The sequence below is a fragment of the Fusarium pseudograminearum genome, chromosome 4, assembly GCF_000303195.2.
Source record: "Fusarium pseudograminearum CS3096 chromosome 4, whole genome shotgun sequence".
Classification (NCBI taxonomy): Eukaryota; Fungi; Ascomycota; class Sordariomycetes; order Hypocreales; family Nectriaceae; genus Fusarium; species Fusarium pseudograminearum.
Genome location: NC_031954.1, coordinates 7,438,720 through 7,466,405, shown reverse-complemented (window position 1 = coordinate 7,466,405; position 27,686 = coordinate 7,438,720). Strand labels below are relative to the sequence as shown.

The 27,686-nt window shown below is 47.0% G+C and overlaps 14 protein-coding genes across 14 annotated transcripts; 5 read left to right on the top strand and 9 right to left on the bottom strand.

Annotated features, from left to right (window-relative positions):
* Window positions 1-18: 18 nt before the first annotated feature.
* Window positions 19-1,488, top strand: FPSE_06812 (uncharacterized protein; the record flags this gene model as incomplete). The annotated part of the gene is made up of 1 exon (XM_009259930.1): window positions 19-1,488. One exon carries the CDS (start codon window positions 19-21, stop codon window positions 1,486-1,488), a length of 1,470 nt encoding a protein of 489 aa, XP_009258205.1.
* Window positions 1,489-1,677: 189 nt separating this feature from the next.
* Window positions 1,678-3,653, bottom strand: FPSE_06813 (uncharacterized protein; the record flags this gene model as incomplete). The annotated part of the gene is made up of 4 exons (XM_009259931.1): window positions 1,678-2,255; window positions 2,306-3,336; window positions 3,391-3,500; window positions 3,552-3,653. The coding sequence occupies 4 exons, from the start codon at window positions 3,651-3,653 to the stop codon at window positions 1,678-1,680; spliced, it is 1,821 nt and encodes a 606-aa protein (XP_009258206.1).
* Window positions 3,654-4,096: 443 nt separating this feature from the next.
* On the bottom strand, window positions 4,097-5,632 carry FPSE_06814 (uncharacterized protein; the record flags this gene model as incomplete). Its single annotated transcript, XM_009259932.1, has 1 exon — window positions 4,097-5,632. The coding sequence occupies one exon, from the start codon at window positions 5,630-5,632 to the stop codon at window positions 4,097-4,099; it is 1,536 nt and encodes a 511-aa protein (XP_009258207.1).
* A 686-nt stretch (window positions 5,633-6,318) lies between these two features.
* On the bottom strand, window positions 6,319-7,058 carry FPSE_06815 (uncharacterized protein; the record flags this gene model as incomplete). Its single annotated transcript, XM_009259933.1, has 2 exons — window positions 6,319-6,888; window positions 6,945-7,058. 2 exons carry the CDS (start codon window positions 7,056-7,058, stop codon window positions 6,319-6,321), a joined length of 684 nt encoding a protein of 227 aa, XP_009258208.1.
* Window positions 7,059-7,844: 786 nt separating this feature from the next.
* Window positions 7,845-8,571, top strand: FPSE_06816 (uncharacterized protein; the record flags this gene model as incomplete). The annotated part of the gene is made up of 2 exons (XM_009259934.1): window positions 7,845-8,202; window positions 8,258-8,571. 2 exons carry the CDS (start codon window positions 7,845-7,847, stop codon window positions 8,569-8,571), a joined length of 672 nt encoding a protein of 223 aa, XP_009258209.1.
* Window positions 8,572-9,133: 562 nt separating this feature from the next.
* On the top strand, window positions 9,134-12,217 carry FPSE_06817 (uncharacterized protein; the record flags this gene model as incomplete). The annotated part of the gene is made up of 3 exons (XM_009259935.1): window positions 9,134-11,173; window positions 11,228-11,710; window positions 11,759-12,217. The coding sequence occupies 3 exons, from the start codon at window positions 9,134-9,136 to the stop codon at window positions 12,215-12,217; spliced, it is 2,982 nt and encodes a 993-aa protein (XP_009258210.1).
* A 308-nt stretch (window positions 12,218-12,525) lies between these two features.
* On the bottom strand, window positions 12,526-14,068 carry FPSE_06818 (uncharacterized protein; the record flags this gene model as incomplete). Its single annotated transcript, XM_009259936.1, has 5 exons — window positions 12,526-12,768; window positions 12,817-13,248; window positions 13,296-13,585; window positions 13,637-13,824; window positions 13,893-14,068. The coding sequence occupies 5 exons, from the start codon at window positions 14,066-14,068 to the stop codon at window positions 12,526-12,528; spliced, it is 1,329 nt and encodes a 442-aa protein (XP_009258211.1).
* Window positions 14,069-14,262: 194 nt separating this feature from the next.
* On the bottom strand, window positions 14,263-14,616 carry FPSE_06819 (uncharacterized protein; the record flags this gene model as incomplete). The annotated part of the gene is made up of 4 exons (XM_009259937.1): window positions 14,263-14,296; window positions 14,346-14,356; window positions 14,408-14,455; window positions 14,509-14,616. The coding sequence occupies 4 exons, from the start codon at window positions 14,614-14,616 to the stop codon at window positions 14,263-14,265; spliced, it is 201 nt and encodes a 66-aa protein (XP_009258212.1).
* An 845-nt stretch (window positions 14,617-15,461) lies between these two features.
* Window positions 15,462-17,960, top strand: FPSE_06820 (uncharacterized protein; the record flags this gene model as incomplete). The annotated part of the gene is made up of 10 exons (XM_009259938.1): window positions 15,462-15,725; window positions 15,802-16,040; window positions 16,094-16,244; window positions 16,301-16,391; window positions 16,438-16,458; window positions 16,519-16,579; window positions 16,637-17,282; window positions 17,331-17,419; window positions 17,476-17,692; window positions 17,745-17,960. The coding sequence occupies 10 exons, from the start codon at window positions 15,462-15,464 to the stop codon at window positions 17,958-17,960; spliced, it is 1,995 nt and encodes a 664-aa protein (XP_009258213.1).
* Window positions 17,961-18,248: 288 nt separating this feature from the next.
* Window positions 18,249-20,383, bottom strand: FPSE_06821 (uncharacterized protein; the record flags this gene model as incomplete). Its single annotated transcript, XM_009259939.1, has 6 exons — window positions 18,249-18,323; window positions 18,359-18,454; window positions 18,509-18,587; window positions 18,651-18,808; window positions 18,865-19,459; window positions 19,539-20,383. 6 exons carry the CDS (start codon window positions 20,381-20,383, stop codon window positions 18,249-18,251), a joined length of 1,848 nt encoding a protein of 615 aa, XP_009258214.1.
* Window positions 20,384-20,711: 328 nt separating this feature from the next.
* On the bottom strand, window positions 20,712-20,965 carry FPSE_06822 (uncharacterized protein; the record flags this gene model as incomplete). Its single annotated transcript, XM_009259940.1, has 2 exons — window positions 20,712-20,877; window positions 20,928-20,965. 2 exons carry the CDS (start codon window positions 20,963-20,965, stop codon window positions 20,712-20,714), a joined length of 204 nt encoding a protein of 67 aa, XP_009258215.1.
* A 1,207-nt stretch (window positions 20,966-22,172) lies between these two features.
* On the bottom strand, window positions 22,173-22,985 carry FPSE_06823 (uncharacterized protein; the record flags this gene model as incomplete). Its single annotated transcript, XM_009259941.1, has 1 exon — window positions 22,173-22,985. One exon carries the CDS (start codon window positions 22,983-22,985, stop codon window positions 22,173-22,175), a length of 813 nt encoding a protein of 270 aa, XP_009258216.1.
* A 317-nt stretch (window positions 22,986-23,302) lies between these two features.
* Window positions 23,303-24,535, bottom strand: FPSE_06824 (uncharacterized protein; the record flags this gene model as incomplete). The annotated part of the gene is made up of 1 exon (XM_009259942.1): window positions 23,303-24,535. One exon carries the CDS (start codon window positions 24,533-24,535, stop codon window positions 23,303-23,305), a length of 1,233 nt encoding a protein of 410 aa, XP_009258217.1.
* A 1,729-nt stretch (window positions 24,536-26,264) lies between these two features.
* Window positions 26,265-27,261, top strand: FPSE_06825 (uncharacterized protein; the record flags this gene model as incomplete). Its single annotated transcript, XM_009259943.1, has 2 exons — window positions 26,265-26,360; window positions 26,410-27,261. 2 exons carry the CDS (start codon window positions 26,265-26,267, stop codon window positions 27,259-27,261), a joined length of 948 nt encoding a protein of 315 aa, XP_009258218.1.
* Window positions 27,262-27,686: the final 425 nt, after the last annotated feature.

The following is a 27,686-nucleotide window of genomic DNA, read 5'->3' as shown; positions in this document are numbered from 1 at the left end:
CTTATCCTACAGTTCATCATGAGGTCCTCGTCGTTAGCACTCAGTCTCGCTCTGGTCTCCGGGGTCACACCCAGACCTCACATCGAACGAAGCAAAGACTCAGATGAACCTCAGCTCAAGATCCCCGGTCTTCCTTTTCCCAATGCCACAAAGTCTTACTGGCAAGATCCTCCTCACCGCATCGCCAACCACCGTACAACAAAGGATCTACCAACATCCGAGGTCTTTGACTATGTCATCATTGGCTCAGGCATATCGGGTGCTTCTACAGCCCACAAGCTGCTAGACCGCGACCCTGATCTGTCTATTCTCATGATTGAAGCCCGTACCGCAGCATCAGGTGCATCAGGTCGTAATGGCGGTCATTGCAAGGCCGGCAACTACAATGGTGTCAAGAGCTGGGTGGAGGAATACGGCGAGGATGATGCCCTGCGACTTAGCAACATGGAGCAAGACTGCGTTGACGACGTTCGCGAGTTTGTGAAAACCCACAATGTTTCAAGCGATTTCACAGACGTTGAGACCGCTAGTCTTTACTGGACCAAGGACTCTTTCGAGACCGCTGTCAAGAACATCGAGTTTCAGCACAAGTTGGAAGAGAAGAGACCAAATGATGTTCCCAAGAACAAGAGAACCATCATGAAGGGCCAAGACGCTCGCGATTACTGGAAATGGCCTGAAATCGTTGGCGCCGTGACTTTCAAGGCCCACACTCAAAACCCATACCTTACCGTCTGTGCCATGCTAGAGTACAGTCTCAACAAGGGCCTCAACCTCCAAACCAACACCATGGCTCTCAACCTTAACCAACTCGGCAAGAAGACCAAGGACGGAGCTAAATGGGAAGTCAAGACCAACCGAGGTACCGTCAAGAGCAAGAATGTTGTGCTTGCAACGAACGGCTTCACAAATGCTCTGCACCCAGGCATCGCGAGCACAAACTTCACCATGCCTGTCCGAAACCAAGTCGCTGCTGTGACGCCTGAAGCCGATACGTCAGGCAGCAAGGTCTTTGAGCGAAGTAACAGCTTGGGTGATCTCCACAGCGGAAACGTTTACATCGCCGCTCGTCCTCCTGGTTCCAAGGATGCTGGAAGTGTTGTAATTGGCGGTTCGACACAAATGTCTCCTACGCGAGAGCGATGGATTTCTGATGATACCTCCATCAATGACCAGATCGCGCTTGTTCTGCATGGTGCAGCACGAACAGTGTATGGCTACAAGAACTGGGGCGAGTCCACGACTGTCATCCAGGACTGGACGGGTATTGTTTGCGAGACGCCTGATGAGTTCCCCTTGGTAGGTGAAGTGCCTGCTGAGGATGGACTCTGGGCTATTGTTTGTATGAATGGTCACGGTATGGCTTGGGCGTATCGAAGTGCTGAGGCGCTTGTTGATATGATGACTACTGGAAAGACTCCCAAGTGGTTCCCTGAGCAGTTTAGGGCTCAGCGAGCTTGGGAGGTGAAGGGATATGACGAGTTATAGATCAGATGTATCGATAATTATTGTTCTAGTATATAATCTCAAATATGTTCAATTTGCATCGCGCTTCCATCATTAGTGTTGAGAACTCAACGATATGGAGTATTGTAAAAGAAGGTGGGCTATTATGTGCCATTTTTAATTATCTTTTCTCATATTCCAAGAATTAGATCTGGTCATCCTATTGATCAGCTACGTCGCCGGCATTTCAAAACTCATATCATAGTTAAAGAAGAAATCACCCGGCAAATCAGGAAAGAAATTATCAACCCCCGATATCCCAGCATCAACGCCCTGGTCCATCCCAACACCTAAAGGCGGCCCCATATCCACCGGAACATCTGGCTTCAACGTCTGCGCCATTCGTTCCAACCCACTAGCCATGAGACCTGCCAGATGCCATTTTCCAGCAGGCTGTGATCGAAACTGCTGCACCAAGCCAATGATCAAATCATAAACCTTGTCTCTTGCGATAAGATCGTGGTACTTGATGGCTACTTTGGTAAGAAACATGGAGGCGAAAGCTGTCATGGAATGGACGTATGATGGCATGCCGACTATACCCTGTGTGATATCCGGATCATGGAGGAACTTGTCGATGATTGTGGTGGCTGCCGTTATACCGTTGAGAGCACAGTCTAGAAAGTAATGTGGGATGTGGTCGTCTTTGGATATGCCACGGAAGACATGTGAGTATAGATATAGTTGGGCAAAGTTGTAGTGGAGAACGATTCCCTTTCGTGGGAAACCACCAATACCAGGCCATTTTTCTGCAAGCTGTTAGATTCTGTATATCGAGGGACTGAGATTCCTGACATACCTTGGACTTGATCCGTCCAAAAGGCAAACCACTGATCAAGTTGCAACCTGAAGTGCGATATATGGTTCAAATGCAATCTAGGAATCGGTTTCCCCTTATTTGAGCTAAAAAGCTCTCTTATGCTCCTCAAGATACTAACCACAGTAGCTTGGCTAAGCAACCGTCTGTCTTCCTCATTCGAAATAGCAGAACGAAGAAAGTCTATAGCTCCTTGTGTGGAAGCGTCTTCTTGCACTATAGATGGTCTTCCGTATTGCGTTGCAAGTTGTTGGTCGCATACACAAAGGATGTACCAAATTCTGGCACACTCTGCATCTTCTTGACTAGACTTTTCAATAGCCCTGTCATAACTGTTGTGAAGGTCGAATTCAGCTGCTCGTCGTATGGCGTGACCTGATAACATCCACGATAGATCACTTAGCCAATAACATCCGATGCACAAAGCTCGCAAATAGTCTCTGCTGAGTCGTCTTTCAAATATCGACGTCTCGAATAGTCTTCTAAACTCGGAGCTGCAGATTGGGTATAGATGATCGGCTGTCGGATCATGAAGTGCGGCAACTGTAAGAACTGCCACAAGGAGAAACTGGCTTTTTTGCCGCAACGCTTGCATTGACTCGTACGGGCAACCAATAAGGTAGATATATGGATCCAGGCGTTTCTTGTAGAATTCGAATAGTCTTTCCGCGTCGGGTAACGATACTAGACGTCGCGTTATTATGTCGTCGTTGCCTTGGTGTTGCTGTGAGTCGATATCATCTGGTGATCGGAGAGCACGCAGTTTTGTAAGAGTGTAGAGTGAGTGAATAGGAGCATATGGTAGATCGTCGTCTTCTGGCATAGGTTTTGGTGAATTATCGCGAGATGGGATATGATGGCCTTTGTTTGATTGACTTGGTGATTCGTCTTTTGGTCCTTCTGCTGGCGTAATGAAGGACCGCAGAGGAGGAAGTTCTAGATCAAGTTTGCCTGCCACCTGTTTTAGAAAATTATGCATCTGCTCCAGATCTTGCGCCACATCTTGGGATAACCTAGGGATAGTTATGTAAGTGATGTTTTTGCTAGGCGGTGAAAACGCAACGTACTGTGACTTTTCGTCTAGAATAGTTTGTAGACTCTTCCCCAAGACACAACACAAGCCCTTTTCCGCACATCGTCTACAAGGCGGACCATTATCGTCAATCAAACATTTGATCTATCGGATAGTCAACATGACAGTATTATTTCGCCCTGATTTCAATCTAACCTTTTGTCTCCGACAGGCTGTACAGGCCTTGACCTTTCTCGAGATCATGGGAGGAAACTGCTGCTCTCCATTCTCAGCTTCAGACCAAGTTCTTTTCGACATATTGGCGGGTACAGGCTGGGTGTCTATGAGTTGAAAACCAATGTTTACATATTGGCGTCGCCTGGTTTGTCGGAATTGAGAAGCCGGGTTTCGGAAGTTGTTGCCGCCGTTACTTTTAGTAAACAAGCGGGGTTTAGATAATCCGGGGCCCCTTCCGAAACTTGGCGATGCTATTCCCGGTTCACCCGTACTGCAAACAAACAGTTTCTCCATCATCGGCATTCCCAACCTCTCCACTTGTTCATGTACGTCGGATGCGGGCCTTCGGAAGGTGGTTGATAGTATTGTTAAAGCGGTCAAACGGGCTCCACTTCCCCAGTTGTAATGACTCGAACGAAGGAGAAGCATGTAGGATGTTTTAAGTCGGTTGACCATCTTGAAGTGATTTCGTAATTCTCTCATTGTGATTTAATACTTATTTCTATACAGAGTTGATTCTCAGATCAGTTCTCCTGTAGGTATCTGGGCTTATCAGGATCAAATCCTACAAGGCAATTGACTGTCTCATTGCCCTCACCACTATCATTGATCTGATCACCCTTGGGCCAACGCCATTTTCCAGTCAACTTGATATACCCATCCATAGCATTGTTCAAAGTATGTCCAATCTCGAGTGCCTCGGCCGCCCGTGTATGAGAGTAGTATGTTAACAAACTCTGCGCCGCCTTTCTCTCGCCCTGCTGGATCATAGTCAAGGCTGTCTTTTCGACCCAGCCCTCAACCTGAACACGAGACGCATTTTCGAATCGTTCAAACATTTCGGTAACGATGGGGTGGTACTTGTTGGGCTCCGAGCACATGTAGTACAGCACCCGCTTAAAGATTCGACCGGCAAACTCGGAGGCTTCTTGAAGTTGATAATCCGGGTTGAGGAAGCTGCTGGATGCTCCGGTGGTCAGGTAACGATGTTGTCCAAACTCGGGAGGAACAGATTGAACACCAAGCCACCATGGAACAAAGGGTGCCGCAACAGAAGTGGCTGGGGCATTCCAGATTCGCAGCATGTCTTGATCAATTCCGTCATGAAGGCTGACAACTTGGCCATATCCCGCCTCGTCATCAGCAATTCGAGGATCGCGCACCCTCTGCATCATCTTTGCCTCTGTCAATGGCACCATCTCGAGAGTAGCGTTCTCCAAGGCGGCTTGAGACATGAACTTGTATCCTCCATCGCGAGCCTTGTAGCGAGGGTCTTGAGGACCATAGACATCGAAGATGTTGAATGGCTTGCCTGAAGTCTTGTTCCACCAGCCTTGTTCAACGGCGAACGACACAATATTGTCAGAACCAGCATAGTCGGGGTTGTCTTTGAAATCGGTGGGAAAGTCCTCGATGTAGCCAGGGTACAGAACCTTGACATCGTTTGGCCCAAGACGCTGTGCAGCCCAGAGCTTTTGGCCGCCAGCCATTTCCCAGACAACCCATCCCTCGTCCTTGTCAGCGATGAGATGCGAGTTTCCACCATATGTAGCTTCGCCATATTTCGCCATCAAATCGCCGATAATCTCCACACCCTCGCGGGCATTGCTAGCTCTCTCCATGACGATGCGTGCAAAATCGCTGTACTGCACACCTCGCTGAGGATTGGGTGTCATTTCAAGAAGCTCGTCACGGTTGTCGGCCCAAACATCGCGAACCGTAACACCCTTCTCATTAAGCCCACCATTCGTCAACGGCGCAGGGAAGCCCTCAAAGTCGGAATACTCCATGCTCATATATCGGAACGTATGGTTAACTTGGGGGATTTGAATGAGCTCTCCAGGAAAGGTGGCATCTTTGGTGACGCCGACAGTGATGGTCGAATTAGGCGGGTGGTCGCGAGCTGGGAAGAGTTGAAGCCAGTGACTGGAGACTTCTTCTCCAGTGCCTCCGACCATGACGCTGCCATCTTGGGTGAGATTCTTGCCGACGTAGAAGGCATAGCTGGCTGATGCTGGGCAGGCCAGCCAAGTGAAGGCCAAAGCAGCGTACCCGATCATGACTGTCAATAAAATTGCCACGACAAAAAGAACAATTGAGGCAGTACCGAATAGAGTACGGATGAAAGGCGCAAGTGCGTCGGGGCTTACAAGTTTATAGCTTCAGGGCCCCCGCACAAGATCGTCGCTCAATTATTCCCAAAGAGTATACCTCGAAAATATACCAGGTTCATGCTAGCAATAGGATCACGCTAGGGGAACTTAAGAAGGTTCAATTAGCAAAGTTACCTAGTTGTTTATCTTGAATGAGGCATTTGCCCGGGAAAGACAAGGTTGGATAGCAGATCGGCGAACTTGGTGAGTGATTTATCTTGGTCAAATCTGGATCCGAGAATAATTAGGCGAATATGCATTGTCAGTAGAACAAAACTGCACATGTAGTGGTGAGAACGCAGTTCATACTTGAAAGAAATTAAAAATATCTTCAATAGCGCGCGGTCACACGACGACATCATCAAATGCTTCGGCACAATTAAAACAGGGTCAATCATCGACATCGAGTAATTATGCCACTGGCAGACATGGACGTCAACTAATCAGGATTTACTTGGCGCATTAATAGTAAGCAAAAATATAGGCCTGGTTAACTATACAGCTTGATGGAGACTATGGTAGTATAGCCCACGCGAGTTGATAGAACTCACACTTCGTCCAATTACTGATATTATGGTGCTTCTGGTAATCCATTATAACAATAGCTTCCCGGACACTAACTCGATGATCATCTCTTTCGCCCACTCAGTACCCTCGGCAAAATGCCACTGATTTATGCTCTTAATTGCAGCCTCAAGTTCCATGGCGTCCTTTTCGGCCCATCTCGCCTTCTCCTCGTCGCTCAAGTCTAGATCTTCGTCTTCGGGTAAGGGCATATAGTCTCCCTCGTAGCTCATATCAAACATGCTGTGTACAACAACAGCTGTAAGGTCTGAAACCGCAATTGCGCGAGCCATGGCTCCACGTTCTGCTGCCGTGATGATGCGCAGATAGGCAGCGCAAAGGGAAGGCATGGGCACCGTCCAGAGAGAGCATGGTAGGTCAGATGAGTCAAGTGGTAGGAGCTCATCTTGTTTGATGCCAGTCGAGGAAAGAGGTACTAGTATGAGTCTGTGACCTTCATCGCCGTGAACGTAGCGAAAACCCTTGTTTGCATGCTCAGAGAGATAGCTTGGACGTCGGTTATTGTCTCGCAAACCGTTTCCTTCGACGATTCGACGGGCCTCTTGGATTTGTTCGTCGGGGACCAAGAATATCAAGTCCTAGTAACAGCGGTTAGTGTTATGTATGACTTGCCAACGTCGCGTCTTAAACGTACAGGCTTGGGTGCAAGCGGGTAGCCCAAGCGTTGTAGCAAAGGAGTCTCCCATTCGACTAGAGTGATGTCGGATCTTTGGAATTCGGTCAAAATCTTGTGCACACAATCGTCCATTTCGAGTTCTATGTTGATGAGTTTGTTCAAGTGATGATGTTTTTGGAAGGTTAAGAAAGGTCAATAATCTAAGCTGGCTGAGAAATAAATGCGTGCTGCTGAATAAGTGATACTTTTGTATTTGAGCAGGAACCAAACGTAGACAGGTGCTCTGATCACGTGTTGATGCAATCAAAAGTTTAAATAAGCCTTAAAAGCTGCTATATCAAGATACTGATTCACAGATTGATCACATGTCGCAAGAGATTTGGCAGGATACAGAATCATCTTTCCCTTGTCTCTTGCCACCGCTATTGTTGTCTTAGTAAATACTTTATCGGACTTAAAAAGCAACAATTTCTCATTGGAAATGAGTCAGTGGACGACAACTTGCACGAACGCAATCCACCTGTGTGTCATGATGCTATGAGAGTTTCGGAGGGTGACTCCCACCAACCAAGGCAATAGAAGAAAGGCCGAATTTTGCGCGATAGATGCAATCACGCTCTGATTTACTCCAGATCGAAATAGCCGTGACAATTCCAACTCTAATATTAATACTACTTCGTAGATTCGTCTTTGTCACCCACATCATAAAGTTCACTATTACTATGTCAGTCCAGGCAGCTACTCTTATATGTCGGAGAGACAGCAGCCATAAAAATATAAACCCAATAATTCAACATCGAGGCTGATAATATAAAGTTCGATCAGGGACGCACAATCAAGAAGGTTTCAACTAAACAATAAAACCGCAGCAAAATTCGCAATAACGCAGTCTTCATCCTCAACCAACAATATCTCAATATGACAGACCATTACAGCAAAATGCCGACTCTGGCCAATATGAAGGAAGCCGCGAAGGCTTTCTCGCGGATTCTCACGGAGCATAACATCGAACATGCGTTTATTGGTGGTTTTGCCCTGCAGATGCTGGGTAACGTGCGCGAGACTTTCGACATCGATGTTGAGGTTGATATGGATATCGAAGACTTCAGAGGCCGCATTGTGAAAATTCTAAGCGCTACCGATCCCCGATTTGTGTTTTCGAATTTGAAGATCTTTTTCCGTCCCGGTGGACAGGGCAGTCCAATTCCCATTGAGACACTCGCTCGTGGCATGCTTGGCTTACCTCGCCAGTTCTCGATCCTCTGCCCGGGTGACGGTAAGTATCCTTTGAACTCACCGTTTTTGTTCTGCTTCTAATTTGCTCCTATCAGGCTCGGTCCCTATCCTCGAACCTGGTGTTCTCATTCTCACCAAGATGAAGCGTGCTACACAGTACATCGGAAGCACACGCCCTCAGTCTGTGCTTAAATATGGCGGCGACCTACAGGGCATCCTTCACCTGCTTGCATGGCTCCGAAATAGAAATAAAAAGATCGACTTTGTCGCTTACGATGCAGCCTCGCCTGAAAGGCTCTACGACGCTGTCCGAAACATGAGGAATCACTGGGCCCGCTTGGGGCAAAGCAATAACGTCGGGATGCTGGATAGCGCCCTCAAGCCTAGTGACAAAGCAAAGGTTGAATGAAGGAACTTTCTAGTACCACCCCTAGGGGTATTAGAAAACTTGACCGCCGGTGGCATAAGAGACAAAACTATTAGAGCAGCTTAGTCTACTTAGACTAAGCTACTTAGACTACTTATTTTTGATACCCTAAGACCTAAGAAGCCAACTTTTATTATATCCAATAGTGAATTTGACGGTTTATACACCACTGCTTTTATTGTTCAATTTTGGCTATACTACAGTTGGAGTATCACTTTTGTTTTACTAAGGATAACTCGCCAACACACATAACTATTTTTTAAAAAAAAACTGCGCCTCCTGCTCAATGTAGCTATCTTTGAACACTTTTACTCCTGTATATACATTTACAGGCGCCATCAGGCTGGCGCTAACTCAGCCTCTCACCTTACCTGTGTCTCAGGCATACCACACCTACCGTCGCTTACTGCAGCCCCAACTTACATTCTTAAGGCAGTGGCGCCCCAGCGCAGGCAGTTCTATTTCGTCCCATCTTCATCTTTCTCCGCACGCATGCCTTTGTTAAAAACACACTACTTTCACTGGTTTTATACGCACACATATCATGGCCTCTCCAAATTACAGCGGCTTATGTTGGGAAATAAGACAGGAATTTGCAAAAGGATTCAAGAAAGCACCAGGCAACGTCGAATTCGCGACGAGAGCACTAGTCAAAGGTGTCATGTCCGAAGACAGATTGCAACGCCTCTATGAGAACCTCATGGCTGAAAACGACATGCCAGCCCACGACAGCCAGTTTGGCGCGCAACAGTTCAGTACGGTCGTTGCAGATAAAAATCTTTACCACTTTCTAGCGGTCCTCATGTACGCTCCATGCTCAATCAAGGCGGCCAAATCTTTCGTGGAAACGCTTGTGCTAGGCCCTGAATCGCAAGAAGCGAAGGAGTGGCCTGAAGAAAACCCTTACCTCTTGCCAGCGAGAGAGGAACACCTTGGTCTTTTTACTGATCCCAAGGATGTGAATTATTTCTTGACTAATCAGCGTCCCTTTTGCACTATCGTGGCCGGTGGCCCTGGCATGGTCACAATTGACAACGATGACCTACGAAAGCTGCCTTGGTTATCAGAGAGATGGATTTGCAGTGGCTCATTTGGCGCTGTATACGAGGTTCAAGTTGCCGAAGGTCACTTGACTATGGATCAAAACCTTGAAAACACCTATGAAGGCCCCAAAGCCATTGCTCGGAAAGACTTCATATACGCGGACAATGCTGAGACGAGCTTCCAGAAAGAGTGGAAAGCAATCAGCGACATTTTTAACAGCAAATGGAAGCACGAGAATATTGTCAAAAGCTTCGGCAGAATCGAGTGCAAAGGCCAGCCGTCGACATTCAGTCTACTAATGCCACTGGCATCAATGGACCTAGACAAGTACATACAGGACTATCCGGAAGCAATTGTAAATGATAGAGTCAGTCGACAACTTCTTGTACGTGCTACAATGGGCTTGGCAGATGGTCTCAAATTTCTTCACCAGGGACTGAATACCGAAGATGGAAAGGAAAACTTGATCTGCTATCACATGGATCTCAGACCTAGCAACATTTTGGTCTTTAATGTTGGTCGCCCTGACATGAGTTGGAAGCTTAGTGATTTCGGTCTTTCCAGAGTGAAGCCAAAATCAAGGGCCGATGTTTCTGATCTCAGCAGAATATTCAGAAAGCGCGGAAGCGATCAACACAGCAAAGCTACAGCAACCGCCAACCTTCGTGGTCAGGCCACATACCAACCAAGAGAAGCCCAGGACCAGGGTAAAACGATGAATGAGAAGAGCGATGTCTGGTCCCTCGGATGCATCGTCAGTATGCTCTTCACGTTTATGGAAAATGGACTCGATGGGATCGAACGCTTCAGCGATCTTCGACATAACAGTTCCAACAGAGGCATGGATGTGTTTTACCAGCACAACAAGACAATCCCTACTTACTCTATTAATAAGGGTGTAACAAAACAACATGATAAGCTAATAGAAGCTGCTAAAGAGAGACATGCTACGGAAGGCAAGATTTTATCATTCATATTAAAATGGCTGGAGAGGGAGGTGCTCGTAATCGACCAGGATGAGCGATGCGCTGCCGCCGATATCTTTCAGCGCCTGAAGACGACACTTGAAAGATATAAGGACATGGGGGTCGACCCTTCGCCTCAAACTTCCAGTCGGAGTCCTACTTTCCTCAAGAAAGCCAAATCGATGACCAGATCAACCTGGAGTGGGTTACGTGGATCAAGTGGTGTTAATCACAAAAAGACATCAGCCACGCAGACCGACATGAGTCAATGGCGCCTGGGCATAGAAAAGGGTATGCGCTTCAGAAGTTCCGATAGCTCACCGAACGGTGAGTTTCTGGTTTACTGGAACGACCAGACCATGAAACTTTTCTCCGATACCGCCGTCATAACCTCAGTGCCTTCCTTCCAGTCAGGACATGCATCTACCTATTCGGAAAGTTCCAGGTCCAAGGACCAAGTTCTAACAAGTCCTGGGCAACATGTGCTTCAAAGCACGAGGCAGTCCTGGATATCTGGTGTTCTGACCGATCGATACTTAATTGCTGCTGCCACGGACGGCACAGACACATTCAAGGTGTGTACAAGCCCTGACCCCCCGGCATGGTCGGCAATTGACATTTCTCAATAGTGTTATATATTTGACATTGAGTCCGACTCAAGACTCGGCACCTACAGTCAAATCACGCTGGCAGACATGGGTCAGGGAATTCACAAACTGATTACCCCCCCTGACGGCCCCCCTGACAAACCTTCCTTTGCCTGCATCTTGAATGACGATAATAATGGACGTTGCTCCATTTTGATAGCTAGAATCGATCCTGACACATCTATACCACTGAACGGCCAACCAGGTGAGGAAGCTTTATCTCCATGTGGCATCCAGCTCACATATCTTCCAGTACCCTCACAGAACCTTGCTCGTCAAGATGCTGTCATCCACCTTCTTAGACAAATAATATGTCCCTTGCAATGGCGTGCTATTGATATCGAACATGTGGCCCTTCAGACAAGAGACGAAGTCTACGTGGTTGTACGGTGTGCTTCCGACCTGTCCCTACACTTATTCACGATCGAGCGACCAGGAGTCTTACGAAGAGATCTGAATTTAAATGTGAGATATATCGGGTACTTAATGCTCAATATCTAATTTTCATCATAGGCTAACGGAGACAACGGCGAAAGGCTATTCACCGACATGATCTGCTTCTCTAATGCAGATGATAGTAGAAAAACGGATGTCATCGTGGTGGCGCAGAGGGAGTCGATCTTCCACTTCACATTCAATGGAGTTGACAATGATCCAAAAGTAGTCCGCTATTTACCGGTGAAGAACTACTGGATACTAAAGATTGCAAGAGATGAGCCAGGGTCTATTCTGGCATTGGGTACGCACTCTGGCAACAACAATATTTTTTTGCTATCGATCAAGCTGAAGGGAAGGATCATGCGTCCTGACCCCAAGAAGCTCGCTGAGCTTCACGGGATATCAATTACCCATCAGCCGAAGCTTAGTCTGTTGAGAGGAGCGAATGGTTCCATTGCCCAGGTCACAGCTGCTACGCCAGACGGCCACTATCGCGTTTATCGGCTAGATTTGACTGGCGTTCTCGATACCTGAGTTCCATAAACTGGGGGAAGAAACAGCTACTGTACGTGCAGCACAAGAGATGCTTCTGTTGTCAGTTACCTGCAGTTAGAGCTCAGTCGTTGCTCTATCGACGAGCTAGACAACCTCTCTATCATGTAATTATTATTATTAGGAATATCATTTGTTGTCAGATATTTTTATTTAATTGATTTGTTGACCTTTTAGTCTTTGTTGGTGCATCGGCCTTATTGTTAAAAATCATGAGTACATAAAAACGACTTCGGCGTCGGCTGAAAGACCACGGATATAAGAAGAAGCCCATGAACTACCACGCCAGATCAAACAGTTTCAAATTCCGTATCACATAAAGTCTTTTTAGTTTTGCTTTTTACAAATGTCTTGAACGTCAAAGCTTTAGCCGTAAGTTGACCAAAGACAGTTCTATCGAGCAGAATGTGGTACATCACGAAGGTGCCAACAGTAAGAGCAGCTGAACACAAAACGTAGATCCAGATCATGGGGGTTGCCACAATCCGATCTGCACTTTCGTCCAAGTCGAAGAAGTTCATGCCGAAGAAGGTCTGTGATCAGTCAGTACATGCTTCATCTAACGGGGCAATGAAGCTTACTGCTACGAACGAAGGGGGCAAGTACAACAAAGTCAGTGTGGTGATGAAAACAGCAGACTTGTTCAATCGAAGCATGGTGGTGTTTTGTGCCTTGGCTAGAGACTGTTCTCTAAAGTTTAGAGTGTTGGCGAGAAGCTGCGTGATCTTCTGGGACTGTAGTTGCAGGCATTGTGCCCCACGACTATAGACTTCACAATAACTCTTCTGCTGATTGAATTGCACCACTGCCGCTCTTGCTGTCTGTTGTAGTTGATCGTCTGTGCTGCAAAGAAAACCTTGACATAGAGACGATAATCCCGCAAGGACATCATTAGAGGCTGTTAACAGGAAGGGTACCTGTACCAAGCGACTTTCAAGATACGCTAATTTGGGGAGATGATGATACTCAGTCTCAGACAGCTCCTCGACAAACGATGACACCGCGTTACTGGCCTTGCAAGATGTTAGTTTCAATCGTAATCAAGATTGTTATCACTTACAATTGGAAGCAGAATCTTCTCCAAGTGGACATTGTATAGTCTCCAAGCCGAAAAGTATGTGTTGAAGAGCTCCTTGTGTATCCAAAAGAAGTCTCTGTGGATATCTTGAGGAACCTTGGAAAGTACAATCTCTGCCTTTTGTTGTAAAGCACAAGCTGGCGCAGGGTTGAACAAAATTATGACGTTCTCGCACGACTTGGTGTTGAACTTTTGATATATTCCAGTTTGCCGAATAACCCAAGTTCCTTGGCCTGGCTTAAACTCAGGATATCGGATAGTATACGACAGCTCTACGGCATCTCAAAAATGAAGTCTTTCATGAGGTCTTGCACGCTGCTTACCTGTTACAGAACCATTTTGAGACACTGTGAACGGAATGCAAAAGGTCGATTCAACGTCGATGTCCTTCCCATAAAAGCATGACGATACATCCCAAACTGAAGAGTTCAGTTTGAAGGTCTCGGTTAGGAAGCTAAACATGGGCCTGGTAATCTGCAGCGGCTCCCATGAATTCTGCTGGCATATTGACCTGTCCACGTTAGTTAAGCCAGGTTGCGACGTGCATGTAGAGCACAGAGCTCTGGAAGAAGTACGTACACAAAGTGCCAGGGATAGTCATGATTGCGGCTGAAGTGAGACTTGATCTCATCCAAGGTCGAGAACTGATGGACCTCTGACGCGCAACTTTCGTCCTTTGGTCGTATCGGTCCAGTGCTGATAACTCTGACCGGTTCAGTGACCTCGTTGACGAAGCAGGGGGGTAGTTCAGCCATGATGAAAAGAGATATTTTAAGCACAAGAGATTAAAGGAGAATGCAAGACGTTAAGGTTATGTTTTATTGTTTCTAAATCAGGCTCTGGACCCAAGCTGTCATGACCCTTCTATCCAGTCTGCCTCACAGCCTGGTCCAGCCGACATTGTCGATCTCCCAAGCCACGGCTCGACCAGTCGTACGCTTTGCTCACATCATTTAGGCGCTGTGCTAGGAAGTCTGGCGGATCTGGATTTCGTTAGCCGCTATGATAACTTCCATTGTGTTTGTTAATTACTTGAGTTCATCCTACAATCAGGTCAGTAATGGACATAAGCATTCCCGAGAGAGGAGCCATACCATTGTAACATCTCTAGTGGCGTAGAAAACCCAGTTATCGTTGGTCATCTAGAGTGCTCGTCAGCCTATGATGGACGGGGCTACTAAGACATTGCGCATACACGCAGTTCGAATACCCCATTCTCTTCCGGGAACAGGCCCTCCAAAACTCTCTGAAGCTTGACCTTGTCGTAGTAGCGCCCTACTAGTACCTGCTTTATTTTCGTCATTTCAGTATTGTTATGGAACTGTTGCTCGGTTGACAGTGACAAGTCCAAGTCTTTGTAAACGATTCCGGTTCTGATGTATTTGTAAATGCCAGAGCCTCAGCCCCTCCGAGATTCATCGCAATCATATCTTGGTCAGCGAAAGGGACACGTCATTTGATTCAGTTGGTACAGCCCGCCATTCCAAAATATGGCTGGCTGAATCGCCCGGCTGCAGTGTCTCTGTGGCGGCTTGGGGTTATGCGGTTGGTTGAGACAGTGTGACAAGGCTCTGATGTGGGCACAGTCACGCACTATTAGGATTAACGCGACCTCTCTCGAAGGCCATTTAGCAGGCAGCTGTCTGTCTCAGTGTCGATACCTGTTTTGTTCCCCCAGGCTGGACGCCAGCAAAGGGGGGGGGTTACAGTTGAGGCTTGAAAACGGCTTGTCATCAACAGGGTCTGAAGGGTTCATCGGCATTACGAACTAGCTATATGTTCTCAATTAAGCATAAGTTTAGCAAGCCTTGCAGCAAAACTTTCTTTTTTTGCAGCCTAGACTCAGATATGGTTCCTGAGTTTCAACCACCTGGGCTTGGCTTTGATCTGTCTCGTATCCGTGAATAGTTCCACTCCCTGTCCTGATCCAAAGTTCAAAGAACCGGCGGCTAGATGTAACCAAAATGAGCCCCAAGCTTACGACGTTGATTCTTTGTTGATTCGCCAAAGGTGGTCAATCAGCAAGTACTCCTCTTCTGTGTGGCTTATCATACAATGACTGTTCTGTTTTTTTCCTATTTAGTTCGTGATCCCAAAGCCTTACTCTACAATGAACCTTTTGTGTATCCTATCATTGAAGCCTGCAGAATGTCTAGAAAGTTGCCTAGTGAATCCGTCTCAGAGGAAGTCCCTCTCGACGTCTTCCCTACGAACTCCACACTGCCTAACAATCCCTCACCCACCAGCATTAGAGCACGTAACGGAGACCACCAAGAGCCTAACCGCGATGATGCAGAAGATGAACCTAGGGTGATCGTGTTTCCCGGCGCTCGTGTTGATATTGCCCCTATTGAAGCACCGCAGCCTCCTGATCACACCCTCCGGCGAAAGCTGGAAGGCAAGCATATTTTTGTAAGTTCCCTATCCCTGCAAATTGCATGAATCTATTGTATGTTCACATACAGTTCAGGTTCTGACTCAAACTTAGATGATCGCTATCAATGGCACGCTTGGTACAGGTCTGTACGTCCGAAGCGGCCAGATCCTCGAGCTTGGGGGGCCTGTCGCGGTCATTATGTCCTTCCTCTTCCTGGGCATCTTGACTTGGGCGGTCATGCAGTGCATTGCTGAAATGCTGTGTCTTTGGCCTATACCGGGGGCACTCCCTGTGTTTGTCAGGAAGTTTGTGGATAAAGAACTTGGCGACACCGTGGGTGTTGCATACTGGTAAGTTTACACTACAGAGTTACCTGGTGGCCCATAACTAAGTCTAACACTAGGTACACATATTCCATCGGTTTCTCCGCTCTGATTGCTACTTCCGCCAGTGTCCTAAATTACTGGACTGCTGATGTTGATGGCTTCACTGAGGGGTTTGTCTTTGTTGCCCTTCCTGTGACACTCGTCATCATAAATGTTGTCAGGGTTGAGGTATGTTGATTACTGACTTAAGCAGTAAACGAACGATGACATCTAACATTTAATAGATCTACGGCTGGATAGAGGTTGTAACTGGCGTCATCAAGATGGCATTTCTGGCTATAATCATAATCTGCCTCGCCTACATTATCATCAATTGTGAGTGACTTGGAGCAGATAATGATATATCACTGACATGCAACAGCCGATGTCAGCTCAAACTCGAGTAAGTATTGATCAATCAAGACTACCGTCACTGCAGAGGCTAATACATCTTTAACCATAGGCTGGAGAGACCCTTTTACATATGATACCGATGCGGCTAAAGGGTGGTTCGAAGCTTTGATGTAAGTGGTCCAGCCGCCCCTAACCTAATATACATGGCCAGCATTAACATTTCCAAGGATGTGTTTCTCAGTCGCTATATTTGCCTACGCAGGCATCGAGAACTTTGCCGTTTCTGTTATAGAAGCCCGATGGCCACCACCACCTCCAACACCTGTAACATCGACCGATACACCACCGGCAACGCCAACCAACACACGATACCGGTCCGTAAAGAGGACATTAGGCTTCACCGCATTCTATCTACCAATCATTGTAGCATTTGCCTACACAACTAGCGGACTCCTCGTCTCTTTGGGCATCAAAAGAGACAACTGTGGCCTACAGAGACTCAGCTGGTTGGAATCTAAAGAATGTCCAAAGTCAGATGACGATAACAAAAAAGGCAAATTCACTTTCTCGCCGTTTGTCATTATTGCGAGAAGCTCTGAGATCTATGGACTCCACAACGCTTTTAACGCTTTTATCGTCTTCACTGCTTTGACATGCGCAAACACCAACCTGTATGTCGCATCGAGGACTCTCTTCGGTGTCACGAGAAATATCCGGTCTGCCGATGCCATGCCAAGGGCCCTTTCCTGGTTTGGTGTGACGAATAACAACGGAGTTCCCATACGAGCCATGACATTCACTGCCCTCGCCTTCTGTTGGGTTCCCTTTCTCCAGAAGAAAGAGACGTTCAACACAGGTTCGGATATCGGAGAAGTGAGTTATCCTTGATGGTCTATGAGTACTTGGTCTAATTATTGCTAGTTTGTCGAGATATTAGTTCAGATGGGTTCAGTCAGCATCATCATTATATGGGCTTGTCTGTGTCTCGCATATATCCGATTCTACCATTGGTAAGTATCCCACACTGCACTCGTGAAATAATGTCAGAGAACTTATACTATTATAGTATCCACAAGTTCGATGATGCCCTAGCCGAGGCAGGAATCAATCTAGCCAGACATCGTCACAAACACGAGTACAGGTTTTACCCATACCAAAGCCACTGGCAACCGCTCCTAGCCTACTTAGCCCTCGCCGGGTGTCTCGTTATTCTCGTGGTATTTAATGGAGTGTTCCTGTGGAACAAGTTCGACGTCATCCCATTCTTGTCGGGCTATCTGACGGTAAGCGATCTGCTTCTTTCAGATCTATTAGGTGCTAATGAGTCCACATCAGACTATAGTCTTCATCGCTGTTTGGTTGCTGCTCAAAGTTTACAAGAAGTCATGGTCGCTTTGGGCTGGCCTTGATGCTGCTGCTGTGGAGGAGCTGATAAAGGATTTGAATGCGCTGCGAGATAAATCTCTGGAGCAACCTCCAAGGGTCTCCAGATCTTTTTGGGTTTCTATCAAGGGACTTTTTAAAAGTAACACACAGCCCATTGAGCAGTGAGTTACTATGCTCCTGAAGATAGTCCATTGATAGGTAGCCTCGTGGAAACAGAATTCAGATCAAGCATGGGAAGATGTCGTCTTCTTCCTTTCTGGTAACTTTGGGCGAAGCTCCCATATAGATCCTGGCCACCGTCGTAACACAGCCCACGTATCGCTCACCAGTCTCGTCAATGTCGCGTTTGGATTCTCTCGTCCCACATGCCAGGCAATACCAAGTACCAAGGCATATGTGAGTAATGGCATCACAATGAAGCTATTGCGAAAAGCTGGTGGCTCTGACACGATATCACTTCCTTGTCTTGGGTTGTTCAAGAACGGCAATGCCCAAAACGTCTGCTCTGTCAGTCTTCATCTTATAAGCCTGTGAAAAGGGTTGCATACCGCTAGGAAGCTGACTGGTGTAAAGAGAACGGTGACAACGGTGAACACATAAATGGCTTGGTTCAACGCCATTGCTTTAGTGGACTCGCGAAGAGACGTTGCGTTGAACAACTACAAGACTTAGTATTAGCAGCATTACCATATATGGCGGAAAGAGATACGTACGCCATCGCGGAGACTGTTAATCTCCTCTTTCTTTTTTCGAAGGCGCCTCTGTACCGTACCGGCCTTTTCATTAATGTACCTATCAACAGCATCGAGATTATCTTTTGTTTCAAATCTAGAGAAATCAGGATGTATATAATACGATTTGTCTCTTAAATGTTGAATGCTGGAAACCGCTTCATTTATCCATTCATCCATGATTCTCAGAAGCTGGAGAGCGACAAAATAGTCTCGTGACCGGTTGAAAGACTTGTCGAACATCAGGTCCTCGATGCGTTCTCGGTCATCAAAATCACTCAGCTATTTTCAACTATCAGTATATGTAGACAAAACATCCACTGAGATGTCACACTTACATTGACATGAACAAGATCGTCTATACTATCAAGAGTTTTCACCCAGCCTTGCACAGATCGATCAAACGCTTTGCAAATCTCGAGTAGATAATGGGTGAAGGGAATGATCCTCCTCTCTATCTTGAGTCCATAGCGGCGCAAATGGTATTGTGTTCCAGCTGGCGAATTTATATGGCTCGAGGTTAAAGTATTATCACTCAAAACCATGATATGGAACAGATTGTCGTTTCTGGACAAGACTCGAAAGACTATCTGCGCTCGGTTTTCTTGCACATGAATCTCTGTTGGCCCTTGTCGAATAGTAGCATTTTGCCTCTCGCTCAAGACACAAGTGTTGATTTCAGCGTCGTGCTGGGTTGGTCCGCTGCTGGGCTCAAAGTAGCGAACTTGCCAATGGATACTCGCTATAGACGCGGGCCAAGGGCTTATGACGCATCCACCGCGAAAGTTTGCAGAGAAATAAGACAAGCTTAGATTAAAGTTGTGTCTTTCTTGATCTGCTACACTGAAAGGTTCATTATCGCTCACGGCAACAGCAAAAGCAGTCAAAGGGATGTGTCTGAAACCCTTGGACTGACTACTAGATGTACAATAACTAAAGAAATAGTCAGCTATGTAGTCTTCTGCAACAGCAGCGGAGACATGTAGAAAAACGGTCCGTATTAAACACTTACACTATTTTCCCTCGAATGGGTATTTTGGATTCCTCAATGGCAAGAACTTCATCAGCTTCAAAACACCAGCGATGCCAAATATCCTCATATCCAGCATGCAAAACGCTAGAACTTTTGGATGCAACAACTTCATCCATGTACGACTGCTCGAAATACCTCAAAGAGATCATTGTTGCCTGATCTCTTCCGTTGCTGGCGAGTACATATTGCTTCACTCCAAAGACATTGCGGTCTTGAGGCCAGGCCTGGCAGATACTCGATTGTGCCCTGGAAACTTCTTTGCGGTATGTCTGCGTTCGGGAGTGCTCGTCCCACGCCAGGCTTATGACTGCATGATTGTCCGCCTTGAAGCGTAGTGTCTTGAGACCATGAGTGTCTATAGATATATTTGGAACGTCTTCTGTGCCGACACCCCACAGAAATAGCATCTTCTTCTTGATGAGTTCGAGGAATTTGCCTTCAACTCTAGGTGAGAGACGTCCAGGTCCAACAATTTCGCTCCAGTGCGGTTCACGTTCAAGGTAGACATCAGAGCCATCTGAATAAGACCCTGAACCGGTCATAGATCGTGCACTTTGAACTTCTGACCCAGTATCTTGATCTGTCCTGTCACCTAGCTGTTGCGACGAATGTTCCAAAGATGATGAGCATTCATTCGTATCGGACTCGTCATCGGGCGTCTGGGCAGCATTGCGTTTGCAACGAGAGCACAGCGTGTTATCCTGTACATCGGCTGTGCTATTCCTCTCTGCTGACGGATCTAGATGTGTAGAAGCATTGGGTGGAGATTCAGTTTCTTTAGTGATGTCGCTTGTTAAGCCATGGTCTGGGGGTTCACGGGTCATTGCTGCTTCGTAGCTCAGGTCGACTTGCGGGTTAAGTTTCTAGTGCTTTATCTGCAATGATGACAGTCTTTCAACCCTACGTTTGCTGCCTTGATTATGCAGGATATGATTGGTACAGCACATCATTTAGCCGCTGACTGTCACTCAAGATTTTCAAGACCCTGTCCTGTTACGACTTGGAGAGCACAGAGATAGATTTGAAGATACATCATGATTTATTGAATGAATTTATTCATAAAAGCAGACTCAAGTAACCACAGGTACTCCAAAAAAAAAAACATATATACGCCGCCCATCATAATTCGTTATCCTTTGTCTTCCCAACATTTTATGCAAAGATCGATTCTAGGACTTTTTCAAAGTATTGAGATCGAGGTTGAGGAGAAGTGTTTTGGAATGTCTTTGCTCGGACCGGCTCTCGATATTGGTTTGTCTTGATGACAGATCGGCTTGCAACGGTGGCGCCTCCAACGGTCAAGATGATAGGGAGGACCCTTGATACTGTCAGCTTATGTGCATGATGATAGAGTGGTAGGATACTTACTTGGGGCCGACCTGAGAGTAAGCAGCAGCAGGAACCATTTTGGTTATTTTGAAGTGGTTGATTTTGATAGAGTGATAGAGTAGAGTGGTTGAGTTGGTGAGTTGTGAGAGTAGTTATATGGCAGTGATTGATCTCGTTGGTGTCTTGATTGTGAATGATATTGACTAGAAACTGGGAAATAGTCGGGCATTATATAATAAACATCGAAACGCAATCTGTTGTGAATTTCCCCTTTGGTTGTTGATATCACACGTTTCGAGTGCCGGTGGTTCGATGATCACCATTAGGTGTGCCGTGATAGTGGCTGGGGTACACCCATGTCGGCCAGTTTCGGCACCCCATGGAGAGGACTGGGGTTCTGAGACTGGAGAGAATTAGCGTAAAACAGTCACTGATATGGAATTATTTATATCTCCAGAATATGATCTACTAGTTATCAAAGATGGTATCAACTTGTTTGATATGAAACTGTTGTCTTTGAAGCTTTTGATAACAATTTTCCACGAGTTAATCGCCAAGAATGAAAACAACGTGATTATCAGCCACGGCGCCCACCGAAGATGCCAGTCTTGTGACAACCACCACACCTACGTCAGACTCACATTCACATGTTGATGTAGCAGCTCTAGAACCGACTCATACGCTGTACAGTAGTTTACATCTCCGGAACCCGGGATATTCTCGCCTCGTCCTACCCCAACACCGGTCATCTATCTCCAGAAGCTAGACCAACTTACGACTATATCTGCACTGCTACACTACATCTTGCAATTTCCCCGCGTTCCGCATCTATTATCGACTGATATTCTCGGTACTGCATTGACGCGCAGTGTAAGATGCCGAGTGGAACCCGGCATGGGTTGCAAGGTGGATATTAGACCGAATATAATGTGATATCAAAACAGAACCCCGTGTATAGAAATAGTACTATGCTTTATCTCTGGGACGGCATGAGCAACGAAAACACCCAGGCAAATACCAGGCAGACAAATCGGTAGGTAGTGCATGTATTCGTATTGAGCACGTTCGAGAATGAAACGGATACAGATGTTATTTTTGGAGATGTTCCAGGACTCAAGGGCAAGGAGTAGCAGGACTTCCTTGTTTATGGTGGATAGATCCGCTAATAGTACATCGATGAATTCAATGGGTCAATCAAAGGCACAGTCAAACGATACCATACTGCTGCACAAGCTTGACTCAAACAAATCTGATAAGTGACAACGTGCCAACCTCCATTCACGATCACTCCGTTACACTTCGGAGGAATCGGACAATATCATCAACCTCCTCCGGTCCTTTCAGCCAGTGACCTTCCAGATCAGCCCCCGAGTACTCATTCCAATCCACCGTCCACCCAACTCGAGAGAGAACATCTTTTGCCTGACGTCCCAACTCCACATCCACAATAGCATCGTCCGTACCATGGCCGAGAAACACAGGCATCAGTGACTGAGCTTCAGTATCCTGGCCGATCATGGACCTCACAAAGTCGCTGCCAATTTTGTTCTCCGACTCCTTGTCGTTTCCACTCAGAGCGTGCTCGATATCGACGGCGAATGGGAGCCATGTGCTAGCTCCTACGAAAGCTGCTGGCTGAGACGTGGGCCGTTTACTTTTTATGCACAGCATGGTCCAGATACCGATTGCACCTCCCTGGCTGATCCCACCCAGAACAACTTTCGACTCCATGCCACCCAACCGCTCAACTTCGGCCTCCCAGATTCCTTCAGCATGCTTCACTGAATCACGAATCCCATCCGTTTGCAGGTCTTGTCTCACCGTGATATCAGTCAATGAGTAGGCTTCGAACCAGGCTGGCATGATTTCCTCAAAGACTGGGCTCCAAAGCTCGCGGGAGCTGGGGAAGACCCATCTCCAGCTAGGCAGAGCCTGTATGATAGTTTTGTTGTCAGACATCAACGTCTCTGCTAGCTCTTCTGCAAACTCTTCGCCATGGCTGCCTCGTCCATGGAGTAGGATGGCGGTGTGCGTGTGCGGCTGTGTTGGTTCGAGGACATGAACGTCCCCGAAGGCTGTAGGCGCCGTATCAGCCATACTGGGAGTTGCGGTGGTGGGTAAAAGATGGGGGAAGGGATAGATAAGAAATGTCGCAGACAGAAGGGGCACAAAAGAAGAAGAAAATAGAGTTATTAGACAAAGATAGCTGTCAAGGTTTGTTGGTAGCGAGTGATGCAAGTCAAGGTCACTGGTAAACTGGTCTCCACTTATGTGTTTGGCTTTTGGGAGGCTGAATAGGATGTGAGAGTGAGGGGTGGAGCAACACCACAACAGCAAGACATATAATCTATAATGAATTCATTATTTTGCACATATCTATTTTTCATAGCAAAAATTATGCCTTGAATTGCTCGTCACCCAAGCCACCGGCTGATTAAAAGATCCATCGCAAACTCCTTTGGCCAGCTGCCAATTGCTTCTGTGGGCAAATAGTCACACCAGTCCGCCAAAGGACCCCGTTTTTGCACCGTAGATAGCGCTTTCACGAACTCCCAATACGCTGGGTACCAACCTGCCACTTCCCAATCGATCAGCGAAGTTATACGAATGCATCTTTCACTCTCATTTGTCACCTCCGTGTGCGAATCCCACCGAACCATGATGTTTCTTGAATGTAGGTCCCCATGGGTCATGACTAGCTCGTGATTGTCACTCATAAAAGAACGCACCATCTTTATCCATGGCGTTTCAGTCCTTCGAGGTTGGCGGCAAAGGAAATCGTTGAATTGCGCTTCCTTTTGGATTGGCATTTCTGCTTCCCTTGAATCCCGGCGCATGTCCTTGCATCTTCCTGATACAAAGCTACCTATGCGCTGCGGAGTAGACTTGTTTTTATCAAGGCCGCGGCCTCTTGAGCGAAGTTGTTGGAATATCATGTTGAGTTGCTGCTGAATAGATCTTTTGTGTGAAGTGAGCAAGCGCGGCCAGACTGTCTCGAGAGTCTCGCCCTCTGCTCGAGTCATGAATGCGTATTTCCATGGCCCGCATTGCAAGGCACCGAGACAATATGGCGTTGGGACCTCCTGCACATGCTTTCTGATGTACTGCAGGTTGGTAATACTATCGTGGTCAAGGGATGTGCTGACCTTGACAACTTGTGATGGGCTGATTTGCAGCACAGCAGTGTTGTGTAGGCGCCATAACGTTTGGCTGTCATTGATTGCCTGGTTTAACCCAGACGCCAAGGCAGCAAGGTATTCACTTTCAGGTTCTGTGGGAGTTTGCCGCGCGCCTGCGAGGACAACAATGCTGTCGTCAAGGGAATAGATGATGTTGATGTTGTTGGTAAGCTGAAACTGTGATGCCGCCTTGGTCGCCGACACGGAACCCTGGTCTTTCTCATCGGTCTGCGAGCTGGTCGAGCTGGAAGAAGAGTTGCTATCCCTCCGTTGAGAAAGATTTTTACAGAGTTGTGGGTATAATTCCGCCTGCTGTTGAAGAAACTGTGATAAATCGATTGAAGGGTCGCCCTTGACTCTAGAGGTGATGTTCTTTGTTAGAATGCCGTTCGCAATGCTTCGTCCCGTAGGTGTGCTGCTCTCAATTGAAAAGGCACCCTGAGCGCTTTGTGCAGTCGTATCGCTCATCGCAAAGCCAGCGTCGTCTTAGCAGTTATAATCTTATTATTGGACTTGAGCGTGGAGTTATTGGTTGCAGTGTTATTGGTTACGTTGTTGGTAAGAGAGAAGGGAGTGGGGAGTGCTAGCCACCATTCTATTCTGCCTTGCCTGTCTATCACATGATGATGAAAGCTTGAGGCATCTATCAAAGTCGGGACCATCATCCAAATTTCATGACTACGTTACTAATGAAATCAACTCTACACCAGTTGACAACGAGAGCCAAACCTGAAATTGTCAAGCCTGAGTGGTTACAGCACATCACTTGGAAGGAATTGGCCGTTTCAAGTGGAAATTTGGGGTGAGTGATGTCGTGGGACGAAGACAGGACTGGCAGGGTGGAAGTCCAAGTCCCGTTTCAACCCTTTTCTGTATGTGTTTGTACATCCATGTCGAAACTGCTGTTTTGGGTAGTTTTTGGTCTCATACCAAACGAGATCTGGGTATCTAGTTCCGAAACGCGGCAGTCGTGTCATCTAGGGGCGCTTTGATGCAACTTTGAATCGAACCGAGACAGATGCGATCGGGTTTAATACCCCATGCTTGGTCCATGGAACCACATGTCTGGCCATAAATAGCAGACATCTGTCTAGATAAGATTAGAAACTTGCGATATGGTTTCATTTTGCATAAGCAAGTGAAGTAAGTTCTAGATAAGGTGTGAATTCAGGAGCTATGAGATTGGTAGATATGAGGCACATGGTGTTTCCGATAAGCCAAATTGCACGTATTACTATTCAACAGTCTCCAGCATATCTTATCTCATATGGCACTATCGTAAAAAAGATCTTCTACGTCTTTCAGTAACAAAAATGATGACTCTGCGAAATGCAAAAAAATGAATGATAAGACTGGGATTCGAACCCAGGCCCCTTTCGAGACTGCGAATCGTTACTAGTTCGTATAGAACCTGAACACAGCGCCTTAGACCGCTCGGCCATCTTACCATGCACACAAACTTTACCAAAGTCATATAACAGCCGGGCGAAGATTGACGAGTCAGTTCGAAGTCGCCGTGATGGACTGAACTTGAGGTCTGTCGCGGTATTGCAATCCTGTCTCGTTTTCTAGAGTCCTTTTAGTCACACGAAAGCCAATCATTCGCTTCTTGGCTGATAACCAGTGCCCTCTCTTTGCGTCTACAGCTACCCTGGAGATCCCATCAAGACGTAGGCATCTCGACTTCAGCTCGTTCTCTGCCGCAGTTCGGCTTTCTCGGGTAGATCAGCTGTATAAACGCGCGTATCTATACCATCGTATGTCCTCTTATCTGCGTATCCAGCCCTGATGTCACTTCGCTTTTCCGTTATTGAAGCCGATGCTATTTCGGTGCCGAATCGCAGCCCCACCACTTTCCGGGCCGCGGATGGAGGGTACGGGAGCCAGCAGAACCAAGCACAATGCATAAGTGCCCGGCCAGTCCGAAAGCAAAACAAAAAGACTTGCCTAAGAAAGTAACGATAAAATGATAAATAGTGCAATCTTTAATAGATAAGATGGAGCTATAAACGCCAACAAGCATCAAAGCGGACCGATGACGGCACAACCAAGCCTGCAAGATTCAAGGTCTCGGTACCAACGGAACAGGAACCAAAACGACGTCATCAATGCAAGCAAAACATAAAACATCAAAACACGCATCTTGTACCTCAATCTCGCCAAGTAATAGTAATTTCACATAAAGAACTCATTCAAAATGGCGGCGAAACAGTCAGACGTGCCCAATTTCACCTTCAGCGACTATGCCAAATTCTTTGGCGCAGGAGCCCTCGCTGCGACGTCGACTCATGGTGTAAGTCAAGCGAGTCGCGTGCTTCACAGCCGAATACTAACGAGTCCAGGCTGTGACCCCAATTGATGTCGTCAAGACTCGAATCCAGGTCGACGATGCCCTCAAGGGTTACAATATGCTTTCAGCTGGGCGCAGCATCGTCGCCAAGGAGGGTGCTTCAGCCCTGCTGACAGGCTTTGGCCCTACAGCTGTCGGTTACCTTGTCCAAGGTGGTGCCAAGTTCGCCGGTTACGAATACTTCAAGAAGAAGTACATCTCCATGCTTGGAGGTCCCGAGAAGGCTGTCGAACATCGAACGGGCGTCTACCTCACTGCCAGTGCATCGGCCGAATTCTTTGCTGATATTCTTCTCTGCCCGCTCGAAGCTACACGTATTCGACTCGTTTCGCAAAGAGGGTACGCCGACGGCTTGTTCTCGGCCTTTGGAAGGATGGCGCGCGAGGAGGGCTTCAAGGGTTTCTACTCTGGCTTCGTCCCCCTCTTGTTCAAGCAAGTTCCTTTCGCCGTCGGTCAATTCTCCGTTCACGAAGCAGTCAACGAAGTCATCTTCCGCGCCATGGGTCCTGAGCGCAAGAAAAAGCTCACACAACTCGAATCGACAGGAGTAGAGCTTACCTCTGGTGTCACTGCCGGTGCTGCAGCTGCAGTGCTTTCTCACCCTGCCGACACCCTCTTGTCAGCAATCAACAAGGGCGCTGGCGACAAGAGCCAGGGCGCAACAAGTCGCATGTTCCAACTTGCGCGCGAATTCGGACCTAAGCGATTGCTCCTCACTGGATTGGGTCCCCGTCTCGTCATGACTTGTGGTCTAGTGGGAGCCCAGTTCGTCGTGTACGCGCAATGCAAGGCATTGACAGGAGCTCCACCCGGTATTGAGATTCACAAGGAAGAATCGCTGTGAGATATGCCATGTAACGATGAAAAAAGTAAATATCGATTTAGAAACGGCGTTGGGGCGATAGACGAGAGGATAAAGGGATCTTTAGAGCGAGTTCCGGTGTTAGATTAATTAAGATTTCATATTCTGCTGCAAATACCGTCTTGGCTTCTTGTTTCAGGGCCCGTGCCGCTATTGAGCCGCTATTGATGTCCCGTCTGGGCACTAGCTTGGGCCTCGATCTGGTCTATTCTCGGTTTTAGTGTTTGAGATCTGTCTAGAGTGGCGGAGCTGTGGCTGAGAATAAAAGAGTTGTTGAGAATAAATAGTGATGGGTCTGACTGATGACAATAGCAAGGCAGTGTAAAAAGATGACAGAAAGACTGGTATTTTCTTTAAATTTAATATTTATCTGGCATTTATGTATTGTCGATCCCTCCATACCAGAG